This window comes from Ostrinia furnacalis, unplaced genomic scaffold (assembly GCF_004193835.3).
Source record: "Ostrinia furnacalis isolate ACB-3 unplaced genomic scaffold, ASM419383v2 OfSCF2395, whole genome shotgun sequence".
NCBI classification, from domain to species: Eukaryota; Metazoa; Arthropoda; class Insecta; order Lepidoptera; family Crambidae; genus Ostrinia; species Ostrinia furnacalis.
The window spans coordinates 434,740-448,524 of NW_021132634.1; the positions used below are offsets into that span (position 1 = coordinate 434,740).

At 39.3% G+C, this 13,785-nt stretch overlaps 1 protein-coding gene across 14 annotated transcripts in view; it reads left to right on the plus strand.

Annotated features, from left to right (window-relative positions):
* Positions 1-13,785, plus strand: part of Cdep (Chondrocyte-derived ezrin-like domain containing protein) — a 73,137-nt gene that overhangs the window by 14,667 nt on the left and 44,685 nt on the right. For all 14 annotated transcript variants that reach the window (XR_003656100.1, XR_003656102.1, XR_003656099.1 and 11 more), the window contains 3 exons: positions 10,610-10,714; positions 11,027-11,170; positions 12,193-12,271. Coding sequence is in view for 10 of the 14 variants with exons in the window: in XM_028308183.1 (XP_028163984.1) it covers positions 10,610-10,714; positions 11,027-11,170; positions 12,193-12,271 (328 nt within the window). In the remaining 4 variants the exon portion in view is untranslated. The remainder of the gene's footprint in view (positions 1-10,609; positions 10,715-11,026; positions 11,171-12,192; positions 12,272-13,785) is intronic.

Sequence of the window (13,785 nt, forward strand, 5' to 3'; positions counted from 1 at the left end):
AGTAGCCAGTTAGTAGACATTACTAAGTCAAACGTAATAGGAGATAATAATGGTGGCAATATTTAGTGTTATTATTAATCAAAACTTTCAATCGAATATAATTGCTAAAATAAATACTGGGCTAAAATGTTGAATAGTTATGACCTTTTGTGTGCAAATACTTTTTATTGAAATAACTTGAAAAGGTAAAGGTTGAATTGAATTTGAAATTCAGATAGTTTTAGAACTAGTTTAGTTAGCATAATCTTTACGATACTTGTTTACGATTGTTTCTTGCGATTTACTGGTACTCGTATCGTATGTTGTGCGAGTAACGTGTAAATCTCTGAAATATTTACGAAGCATGCAATACACGTTTTCTTGAGCAGATTAGCAACTCATGCTGCGTCACGGCCTTCGATCATTGAGGGCGACATGAACCAAATTACCGCATTTTTGCGATTTTTATACCTATGTAATACGTTGCTTACTTATGGCGTTTCATATAGGTACGGGAAAATTTTTCATCATCATCACCATCATGATTTCAGTCATAGGATGTCCACTGCTGAACATAGGCCTCCCCCAATGCTTTCCATGTTGCCCGGTTGGTAGCGGCTTGCGTCTAGCGCCTTCCTGCCACCTCGTGGGAACAAGTTTGCTGTAACAATTATTTGTGGAATAAACACTGATGCACATATTCTATTTGTGATTGTATTGCTATTATCTTTTCATTATCGTAGTCCAAGTTTTTTCAAGTTATTATCGCTAGCGCTTACCGGTATACATTAAACGAACACCATAAAAGATACCAATCTCAGCCCACGCCCAGTTTATTCAATCGTAGTCCAAATAAATGCGGTATTCTGGCCAAACAGCGATCGCAAGAAAACATATTAAAGGAAGATAAGGAGCACCCGGAAACTGGAACAATTTAAACAATCTGGGGTGTCTCTGGAATGCGGAGGAGTACTGTATTACGTATAGCCATAGCGAGTTCAGTCTAATTGGATTCGGCTTGGAAATTAGCCGTTTACATCACAATTGAATTAAATTTTTATAGAGACGACAATAGCGCAACGGTGGAGGTATCAGGCCCTTTTCACATGTCCCGGTTGCCGGCTATACGGCGCCGGCCGGCGCCGGTTAGCCGGCAACCGGGACGTGTGAAAAGGGCCGAACGTTGGTTCAAACCCCGCCGGCGCTGGACTGGTGAACTTACTTGTGACACCAGCATAGTGTGTTTAGTCAACACGGAGAGGCTATAACGGGTCAATTAGTAATGTGCAATGCAAATTATCATTTAATTTGACTTTTAGCACATAATAATATTAAGTACTAAGTACAGAAGTTTTACTTCGCGAAGGTATTTAAAAAAAAATATGCTCAATGTCTAACAATATGGTGTAATTTAGCTTGTCTCAAGAGTCAAGCACCATTTTGTTGACAAACGTCAGTGATCGGCACTGCGCCGAAGCTATAGGGCTGACTTCGGTAAAATGATGTGACGTGAGGTGCCAAACTACGGAAAATGGCGGAGGAAATACATGATTTAGCACGAATTATCATGAATAATATTAACTACTTGTTTACCTCTCAGTGTCTTGAGGCAACTTAAAAAAGTACATTCTGTGTTTTTATTATTATTTAGGCAGTTAATTACTGCACAGTATTTAGTACACCATTTTCTTTATTTTCTTCCATCATACACAAGAATACGCGTGCGTGAGTCAATGTTCGCTCGTATGTGGGCCTTGTCGAATAGTATCCTGTAGGTGGGCCATCGTACGTGTTTTGTTTTCGATGTAAACTCGCGGAGATGAACAGGCCTGCTTTTAGCTACAAACGCTCCTTACTATTTTCGACTGAATCTTATTACGTGGTCGGTAATTTTTCTTCGTTAATTTCCGCCGTTTCGCTACACCCCAGCGATCTGTCTCTTGGAGATAACCCGAGTTATGCATTCGCCCTTACCGAGCGTGCCTGGCGTCGCGCCAGACCTCAGAAGCCTCGCCCGGTCAGTGCCTCACTGTGTTGTTGTGCTTATTGATTGCTTCTAAGATGCGAAACGTCAAGGGACAATTCTATATTATTCGGTTCTTCTAACCGGATGTAGACCAACCAAGTAAGATCGTTTCTAACGAAGAAGCGCTTTGGCTAAGATATTATCATCATATTTTTATGACGCATCTTCACATGTACTTGCGCATATTCCCCGCAGTGCCGCTGGACTATTGTGGGGAATCCACTTATAACACATAATTAACCAATAACTTGAATTTACTTTGCAGCTATGTTCTACCATTATTTCAGTCTCGAGATCGATGTTAAAAGTTTGATTTATGACTAACAACAACTTTTCAAGTTACCTTCATTTTGAATTCCATTCATCCAATAATTCCACTCCACTTAGGTATGTTGTTCAATTTGTGAGAAATACTTTTACTCCCAAGAAATTCTCGCAGATTAAAAATCCCACTGACAAAACATCCCGAGGGGCTTCTAAGTTCACCCTCGTCTTATCTGTCGCCTGATCGTGTAGATAAGCGACTTGTGCAGGCGGCCTTATCGCTGGCGCGTCGCCAGGGTTTGTAAAAAGCCTTAGCCGGTCAGTTTTGATTGCCTCAACGATGCTGTTGTTCTTTGCTGTCCCCCCACCGGTCAATTTGTCGCTACAGTAACGCAGGGTTGCCAATATTGACGTGCTAAGTACAGTTCTTGGTAAATAGAATCACAGAATATTACGTATCACCTCAGCTCAGACATCCAAAAAGCGGGTGAGTCGTTACAACAGATGTTGATAATGTGAATCTGCTGATTTACCAAAGATTGTGTAGAACTACAATATTGTACGATTATTTTTATGTTAGAGGAATGTCCATCAGAAGATCCTAGGAAATATTGTCGTCTAATTGGGAATTGAGTATTTTAATATACGCCCCAGTTTAGTTAAAAGAATCCTTCAAGAAATAAACCGCTATAAAAGCAATTGCGGTTCTATTCAGTACTTAATAACCAACAAATTATCACTACTGATCGTCCAGCTATGCCATTATAGCCCAGACCGAACTAGCATCCCTAATACCATTGCGAGTCGAGCTCCTAATGTTAATTCCCTGATTTATGCCCGCAACTTCGTCGGCCTAGCAATACACACTCGGTGTACTATTCGATGAGGTTATCTAGTACGTAATAAAAGTTTATCTTTATTGCCCTTGTCATAAAATGGGGGGGTCTTACGTGTTCTCTTTTGGGCTACGTGTGAGATAAGCTAAGAATGTCTCGAACTTAGTGTCTTTAATAGAGAATCAGTAATGATGTATTGAGTGTATTACTATTGGGGGTATTGTTATTTAAGTTTTGATTTGGTTAACAGTTTGAAGCGACGATATTCTAATGGTGTCGGTGTTGGACTCACAGAATCGAGGGTTCGACCCGCCGCTGGACTATAGTGGTGAACCCACTCGTTACACAAGCAATAAGTATTTAGCTTTAGCACGAAAGCGAAAGGGGTTTTCTTTAAAAAAATTGCTTAATATTGGAGACTTTTAACTTAAAAGTGGAAGTTATATTGGGCGGATTCTCGAAATAACTAAAATGGCTCAGATCCAGTTCACTCAGACCTGCAGTGTGCCATAAATATTCTAGCAGTAACTTCCACTTAATAAAGTCTATACTCAGTTTTCCGATATCCACCTCCCAGGTCACCTTGAGAACGACCGTAAATAGCTGTAAGCTAAAATAAAACCGTGCCCTAATTGTTTACTTAAGAACATAGGTTTTTATAACAAAGTGGCATTAAACACCTGTATCCCTACAGGTGTATAAAGGACCTTAGGGGAATGTATTATGCATAATCATGAACCATCTCGTGATGATGAGCATTTGACTTGGTCGTCGTAATCATACGGTTTTATGGAAGTTGATCCAAATGTTACAAATTCGCCAGTAAGTACGAACATAGATTTGATAAATTGAAATCCGATAATTTTGACGTAAAATCAATGGGACTGATGCGATCTTCTCGAAAGCTTCAGCTGATAGTGTCGTCAAATGTCCCGATGACTAATATGAATTTTGATTAGCGCACAAAGAGATATGTCCCGAATTTCAAATTCCACTGCTGATTTACGCAACGTAATCATCGTTTTTATTTATTAACTCTGTCAGTGTTTGCAAACCATTCAAAAATGAGTACCTACGCAGCGTTAGATCGATTCGCCAGATGAGGTAAACAAAATGAAAAGCTTTGCATAACATCGGAAAACAATACAAGGTCAGGTGGTTTATTATACGACCACTTAAGGTAGAAAGTCCGCTAAACCCGATATCATTATAAAATTGAAATTTTACACGGTGTTCCTATCAATTTGATGAGACGGCGACCATAATAAAATTGTGTTTATTTTACTTGTGATAATGTTTTTGTACGAAAAAGAGTAAAAAGTTATGACCCAAATTCCAGACTTCATTGGAATTTTAACAGTAGATTAATCATAAGGGGCTCACACCATAAAATATCATAATACCAGCAAGTAAAACTATGTGTCATTTGAAAACCTTGAAAAGTGCCTTGACTTATTGGAGAAAAGTCCCTTGATGTGTTGCTGTGTTGGAAAACTATAATGCAAACTATTTATTTATGTGATAACCGTGGTTGATGGTGTTTACCGATCATAATAATCATCATCGCCGAAAACACTTTACAAACTCGAATAGTGAAATAGTTAACCACAAAACCTATCTGTACGGTTAATCACGTTAAACTTCTTTATCTCTGAGAAAACATTTTCACTTTGCATACTTGACCTGAGATAACATCCTTGTGGTTTGGGAAAAACCATGGTCTTTATTGACGATTAGATTAAACTAATGTTTTTGAGAAGATCTCAGAAAACCGTCGATATGAAAAAATATAATAGAGTTTATATCATAATATTTATAACAGCGAGATAAGTAGGCGAAAAAACGTGAAAGATTTTTCCTTGCAGCATTACACACACACTGACCGCCGACAGTTTGACGTATCTATACAAAGCACACATTGATCTGATAAGGACGAACACATAAAAAAGATAAATAGCGAATGGAAGAGGGGTCTTCTCTTAGTTTGCGTCATATTACTATAAATATACATTTATATTGTGTATTGACCCACCTAAATCTTCCTAAATAGGTCGGTTGTCTACGGTAATCAACGCGCTCTAAAAATTCAGCCCACGTTCTCAAATCTGTGGGCCGAGTGACCAATCATGGACACTAATGATGGCCACACGATCAGTTGCACTTGATGACTTGATTTGGGCATGCATTATGATTATCTATTAATAAGGATGATAATAATCGGAACCTTCCTGTTGATCCAATACCATCCAAATAAAATTCTGCTGTTGTGCTTCCTACATTTTTGCTTGGTTCCGAATTAAGTTTGAGTCTAAAATGACTTTATTGGGCCCAAATCAAACTACATAACATTGATTCGCTTTACACAGGAATATGCGCTGTAAACTTTAGGTCTTACACAGATTCCATTTATTACCAGACCGGATCAAAATGCTCGCTGCATATGAAGCCTGTCCCAATTATCCGGGCCAGTGGAGTATTCCGACGATTCCAACATTCTATCATTCCTATACATGTACGGACGGCAGCAGATCAAGCTATACATTTTTGTTGCAAAATAGCCCGTATCACAACTACATAAGATGAAACAATGTAGCTTGATGTGCTTCGGTACATGCATGAAGCAGGGATTACGGACGTGTTACGATTGAAGTGATCCTCATAATGGACCGAGCTCCCCTCCGCGCGGATTGTTAGACCTGCAGTTATTCTCTATTAATTCAGGTTCTAGTCTAGATTTACCGATTTATTTACATGTACATATATGATGATATCATAGAGTTCGAAGACAGTGACAGACGGACAGGTAAATTGAGTTCTCTCCACGGTTTGATTAGAATTTGGGCTTGAGAATCAAGTAGGATTGTCCGAAAATAAACATGAATTCCTCCTTCTGAGACTTCGACTGCACTCAGCATTGTAACCTCATGAAAAAAGAAAACACATTTAAACTAAAACACAAACGTAACTATAACCATTATTTTTACTGACCGGATGCATTAAGATTTTTATCTTCCGCTATTTTGAAGTAACTTTGGTAATACACTGAACCATTTATCATGAAACTATTTTCAATTTTGCAGTCCAATATATTCATACCGCAAAATATAAATCACATTTTCATAAAAATAATAGCGAACTCAATAAAATGAGCTCAGTTTCTGGCGGTTGAAAGTTTTTGGCTCAATTTAAAGGATATTACGTGGTTGACCTATTTGCGGAGTCAGTGCCCTGATGCAGGCTCGGGTTCGCGCGTGCGTTTACATAATAGACAGTGTTGCCAAGTGTTTTAATTTTTAATGACATCACAGTTAAGGCTGTATTTCGTTTACCTTGCTGTGACAAAGGCAGGAGACCCTGACGCTTCTTCTGTCTGGTGGAGGATGAACTATGATTGCATCGTTCGAAACTGGATTTGGCAAATTTTTTCAATACCTTTTTGATGTGAACCCTGTGTTTGATAGCCAGTTTTCTAGCCTTGAATTGGGTGACAAGTTTTATCAAATGATTTTCGAATGTATCCAGTCCAATCTCCAGTGAGAAAGCTTTGTTTTTCATAGATTCTTCGTTTTAGCGTTAGTGCTACTGTTCACGCGTCTCTAAAGTATACGCTTGATGTACCGCCAGCTTGCAACTTACATACAAAACATCACATTGTTGTGTAGGAGCGCTTAGAGCACAAATCTAATTTAAAAGAAGTCAATATCACATTGCAGTGACATCACGGACCTTCGATGGAAACTCTTTGTGTTGTAAACTCTCGTTTTTTGTTTACACTGAGCTACGGACGCCTCACAGTCACATGCAAACGTAATTGCTTTCAACAAGTAAATTGTATTGTGGTCCATTTATAACGGCTTGCTCATCGCGGTGCATTCGTTCAGCGCAACGTAAAAACAAAAGAGTGGGCAATATTCCGAGTTTTGTTGCGGAATAATGGATACGCTAAATAGGGAAGCAAATTGAAACGTTAGTTGTGATTGGATTGATCATTTTGTATTTGTTTCTGCCATTCTGTATGTTTCATATCACTTTAATTTCGTTACGAGCTTCAATATAATTGCCAAAATGCAGAAATTCTCTCGTATCTCTTTCTAACTGAAAAATGCATTTTACTAAACCTTCGAGTAATGTCAATACACTTCTTCCGTGTTTTCCGAAGCATAAGATGACATATTTCTGACTTTTATCGTGATGGTCACCCATCTACTCCCAACCACAGCAACGTTTGCTTTACACCGATAAATTCTAGCTTGTTCACCGTGATGTTATTTTAACGCGACGAAAGTTAATGAGTTTAGTTAACTAGCCGTGAATTATGCAATTAAAAGTCCCCATCAACCCGAGCCCTGAAGGGACAAATGTTACATATAATGGCACTTTATGTTCTCACAGTATCCAACGAGAAGTTTAAATTACGGCATGCAATTACATACTGGTACGAACGTTGCTAAGTATTAGTTAACTTGTTTTATTACTTCATATTATGTATTTTTTTCGCATTTAATTTTTAATCGTACGGAAAAAATACTCGTAAAACAATTAGAAGGTGATGGTTGATTCCTCAAAACGTTATACATTTTCCAGCGAAAATGTACAGTCACGGAATGAAAAGGTTCGTCAGTTTTCAAATTGATTCCTTCAACGAATCGCGAGCACATGTTACCTTTTGAAACTATGTTACAGAATAATCTCGACTTAGAGAAAATAATCTTTAACTGTTCGTCAGTAAAGTTCAAAACTATTCAGATCAAAGCTGTTTGACGATTTAACTTGTCAAGAAGATTATCATCATTGATAAACTAAAACCTTCTTGTTGGTTCAACCTGTCATTATCTATTAAATAAAAAAAACTACATTTTGTAACATTGCACTGATGGGATAGAAAAATAAACAAGCAAAACCTTATTCGTTAGCAAACGTCATATTTATTTAAATGTTAGCAGCACTGTTTCTTGCACGGTTATGTTGGCAGGTTTGACTCTTACAGTACCTACTGCAAGCGAAAACCGACACTAAGGTGACGAACCTTTTCATTCCGCGACTGTACTTTCTGTAAAACACTAGATTTTTACATCTAGTTTTTTCTTCTTTCATTCCCTTTTATGTGTTCTTGGCACACATTTTTAATGTGTTGTATATTTAACCAAGACAGCTTGATTGGTATTAAATTAGTTTAATTCTACGTTTAAGTGTTACATTTTTCAAGGTACGTTAATAAACACATAATTGGCAGCAAGTAGAAACACAATGGCCTATTTCTACATACAATAGTTCTACATTGCTGTCGGTCGTTATTACTTGGAATTTGAGACAGCCTGCTCTACCATATTACTATAAGAAATTATGTCTATTGGTTTAAGTTGTTTGGTAAAAATAATGGTTTGCATTAGCTTATCATTCAAAAGGTTATACTGAAAAATGATGATGAAAACGGTGGTGATGATGAATGAGTGAGATGGTCGGTAGACATTACTTAACCGTATACGATGTAAAGGCTAGCACTGAAGGAATCTCTCTCCTTTTCCTCCCTTAGTGCTCCCAGTCCTACTGTGTCTAACAAAACGTTATAGAAACTACGCACTTCGTAATATTATTATTCTATGTGGCTCTTACAGGCTCACTGTAAGTCCATTTCATCTTTACAGAGCTCGCCTAATTTGTTGTACCGTTTCGAAGCGCTCTTTCTTGTTAATTACAAACGGTTTTCGATACTTCGACGATAAATAAATGATGTTTCGTGACCGGTTAAAATAATGTTCGTTTAATGCAATGTTACTGTTGAGCTCGGCTCGGAAAATGAGATACTTTTATCGGTCTAATTGGGCCACTTGCACATACCTAGTACATATTGGAATTTGAAGGCCACTAATGCTTCGACATTCCAAACAATCTAATATTTTTATTGTCCATCGGGACTAAATTCTTTTGCAAGCTTCATAAATCAGTTGATTCATCTTGTAACCTTGTTTGTAGGTTGCAATGGTGATGTAAACGAATAAACAATAATATACTTCCTCAATTTCAATATCACCTTCTATTCAATCATCTTTCCTCAAAGAAGTCTTTCATAAGACATCCAATTCAAAGTACACAAATGACTGTTTGTCTATGTTACAGGAAATGTATGAATTCTAGGAATTGTATACTATTCCTAGGAAATGTATACAATTCCGAAGCTATTTAGGAAATGTATAAAATATTGCTTCAGAGATTTTTTAATACGCACATATCCTAGGACATGTATACTTTTCCTAGGAATTTTATAGAATTCCAATATTGTATTAGGAAATGTATAAAACTAAGCGGCACAAGCGCGGTCGTGTGATCGGGTGCCCCTCAGTACGCCTAAAATTTCCATAAGCCAAACCACATTGGCCGATAGATACTTTTAACTCACAACTATATTGTTTAGCCTGAAAGTTGTTTTCGCACTATTATACTTTTTTATTATTAGTTTTTTTGTATTTGTACTATTTTGCACCGCCTACTTAAATTCTCTGTTTTGTCTAATTTTCTGGTTAGCTGGAAGAGAATGCCACATGGCATTAAGCTCGCCTGTTGTACCACTGTTTTTTATGTGTGCAATAAAGATTTTAAATAAAATAAATAAATATACTTTGGCTGAAAAAAATATTTGCCTATTGGCATACCTTTCTTTCGGCATCACGCATATTACGCTGAAGTATTGGAAAACCCTAATTTTAACATCTCTTTTATTAAACTATTATTGGCATGAAGGTTTTAGTACTCCTGTAGCTGGATAACAAAGTCTCGGTTAGGTTAGGTTAGACTTGCGACCTTACACATACACAGCGGCCGCGGCGCGGCATGTAGCGCCTTTAAGTTTCGGAGAAAAAAAAGAAATCTTAATTACATTTCCGATTGCTGTTTAGGAAATGTGTAAATTTCCTAGGCAATGTGTCTAATATAATTTACATCACACATTTCCGGGTGATTTTAGGACTTATACACAAATCCTAGGAATTGTATACAATGACGGATTTCATACATTTCCTGTAACATCTACATTTCGTTGTACTCCCTCCTCAAATGTCATGTCTTCATTTCAGCCACATCTTACATATCATAGAACTATCATTTAATTAATTTACATAGGAAATGGTAGTCATTAAACTTTTACAGGCCTAATACCCATCTTAACCTGTTCAGTCAAACAGGCATCCGTAGAACAAAATCGAGAGCTCTAACCTGTATCGTTACACACTCGACGCGGCTATTGTCATGTCAGCCGAATGGCCACTTGTCGTTCACGTGCCATTGTCATGCTTTGTTGCAGTCGAAGGTGCTTAGCCGCGAGATGCTCTTGAGTCTCCATACCCATCATCCTAACATTTTCTACCCGTTAAGTCAAATAACTGTAAAACAAGAAGCTCTAACCGGCCATTGACGTGTCAGTAGCTCGACATTTGTCGCTTGCGTGCCATTGACACGTCAGTCGCGAGGTATGGCATTTAACTCACGGGCCATTCTTTCATTGTTGCAGTCGAAAGCGCTGGGGCGAGTGCTGTTCGAGCAGGTCTGTCGACAGTTGCACCTGCTCGAGGCGGACTACTTCGGCCTGGAGTACCAGGACACCAACAACACCAGGGTGAGTTTCTGTAATTGCCAGTGAAAGATCTGATTCCGTATGCTTAATTGCCTGTATGTTTGGTTATAGACCTCCCTGTGAGTGCAAGTACATAATTATTCAGTTACTAAAATAATGTTATTAATTTTTTTACTCCTTACATTATACTAGTTACTTAAACATATCCTAATATAGCTTGCCCTACCGTCACTTTCTGAGAAAAAAGAGCAAGTTCCCCAAATAGAAGCCCTGGGCTAAAGTAAGCTTTATTTGTGGAGTCTCATTCTCATTGAGATTATTTGTCAAGTCAATCTCATCGTGAAACATTCGCAGTACTGGCTGGACGTGGAGAAGCCGATGTGCCGGCAGCTAGGCCTGACGATGCTGGAGCCGACGCTCCGCTTCTGCGTCAAGTTCTACACGCCCGACCCTGCGCGCCTGGAGGAGGAGTTCACGCGCTACCTGTTCTGCCTGCAGGTGAGTCGAGTCTCTCGCTGACATTGTGTTCAGTACTGGCTGGTGAGGAGCCGATGTGCCGCAGCTGGGGCTGACGATGCTGGAGCCTGGAGGAGTTCACGTGCTACCTGTTCTGCCTGCAGCTGAGCCGAGTCACTCGCTGACATTGTGTTCAGTACTGGCTGGTGAGAAGCCGATTTGCCGGCAGCTGGGGCTGACGATGCTGGAGCTTGGAGGAGTTCACGCGCTACCTGTTCTGCCTGCAGGTGAGCCAGTCACTCTCGCTGACATTGTGTTCAGTACTGGCTGGTGAAGAGCCGATGTGCCGCAGCTGGGCTGACGATGCTGGGGCTTGGAGGAGTTCACGCGCTACCTGTTCTGCCTGCAGGTGAGTCGAGTCACTCTCAGTGAGATACATTGTGTTCAGTACTGGCTGGTGAGGAGCCGATGTACCACAGCTGGGGCTGACGGTGCTGGAGCCTGGAGGAGTTCACGCGCTACCTGTTCTGCCTGCAGGTGAGCCGGTCACTCCCTGACATTGTGTTCAGTACTGGCTGGAGTGAGGAGCCGACGCTCCGCTTCTGCGTCAAGTTCTACACACCCGACCCCGCCAGAGCGTGGAAACAGGAGTATAGGTCAAATATCAAAACGTCTATTAGCATCTGATAAACTGGAGATTCGTGTTCCTACAGCGGAAACTTCATGACGCGATGATGATTAGTAAGTAGTAAGTCCTTTAGAGGCACTTGTTAACCTTCTTCTGCTTCCTCGGTCCCTCACTGATGAGGATCGCGACCACATAATAGTGTTCCTCCACAGACTGCGGTCTTAAGCTGTGTGGACCTCCCTTGTTGACCTGCACGTCCTAAATATGCTTAGCTTTAGCGTCCTAACATTTTGACCGTGAACTTGGACCATTTATGAGCCTTATTTCAACTGGTGTTTTGCCTAAGGGCGAATAGTCATCAAAATATGTATTACATTCCCTCAAATTGAACTAAATGTGTGTTATAAATCAATAATCTACTCTGTTTCCCTCGCAGGTGAAGCGTGATCTCGCGCAAGGCTGCATCCAGTGCAACGAGAATACCGCCGCGCTCATGGCCAGCTATATCGTGCAGGGTGAGTTTATATTTAGCCAACTTTAAAAATGGAGGAGGTTCTCAAGGTGGTTTATGTTTTAACAGCAAACAATGTCAAGTTATCAGCCTGTTATCAAGTTCAGATGACAAGAAAGAAATGTAATTGTTTAATTTGTCATACGGCTTACGCTAAGATTGTTTGTTTCCTTTATTATTATTTTAGATTATTAGACCATCTCTAATCGTCAAGAAATTGTCATTTTGGGCAATGTGTAACGTTCAAATATATTTTTTTCTGCTTCTAATTTAATTGTTAAATTTATTTTAGTCTTGAATATGTTTGCAAAAGCGTAGTAAAAAAAACGAGACAAATAATCTTGCTAACCGCAGACATGAAGCTATCCCATTGAAGAAAACAAATGACGTCCACGTGACAACGCTACCAAGTCGTAAGGGTTGCTACACATATAAGCGGGTCGACCTTAATGAGCACAGCTGGGCGTTGAAATCGAATATAATGTAGTTGGACTTGGCCGCACATTTACAATAGCCAATGTATCCGAACAAGTGTCGCAATCACCACTGTAGTCTAATGTAAGACCATCTGCTTCAGACTCAGAGATCTTGTTTTTGATTCCCAGTGCAGGCAAAATTTTCTGCTCATTGTTGGTAGAGCTTTGTTAGTCCGTCTAGTTAGCTACCACCATCTTACTTAATTCTGTCGTCATAGCAACAATGTTACGAGCATTGTTGTGTTTCGGCAGTTGGAGGGTGAAACTCACACCAGAAATCCTCACAAACACCTAGCCAATGTGTCCGTTAATTTAGCCGGGTCGACTTTTTTGTTCAACAAATACTGCCACACCGACTATGTCTGCCCGCTTATGTGTGTAGGAACCCTAATACACGGAGATGTATTATGTGCCGGTAATTCAGCGTATCAAGCGAATTGAATAAACAGCCACGCTCAGACGATATGCAATTTCGAAACGTGACACCTAACAAAGGGTTCTAACGACACGTCTGTGTTATTATTAGGATTTTGAATTTGTATTTGAATATAGAAAGTAGATTTGTTGTTCCAAAAAGAGAAAAAAAAAATGGTTTAGATAGTTTGAGTAGATTATGGATGATCAGGTTTTTGCCATCCCATTTCTCTCATACAGAATCAATGTTTATTATTATTTTCAGTAATGCATTTGTCAAAATAGCTTATATCCTTGAGACTCCCATCTCAGATCTTAATTTTACATAGCATTTGACTGTATAAAGTTTGTTTAAAGTATTGATCTTTCGAAGTTCTAAGTGAGTCAAGTCCACGTTAAAACTCTTATGAAACCCTTTGTATTCCACTATAGCCAGCTAATGTTAAGAATAAATGTAGTCTTATGTTACCTGAGTGCCTATTCCAGCCTTTGAAGATCTAGAACAAGCAATATTGCATCACGTCACACCTTGACCTTTCTAAGCAAACTTTATTAACTGGATCACTGCAGGCGCGCGTAAATATCTAACGGACCATTCATAACGGAGTGGGGTCCCAACGGACTCCCC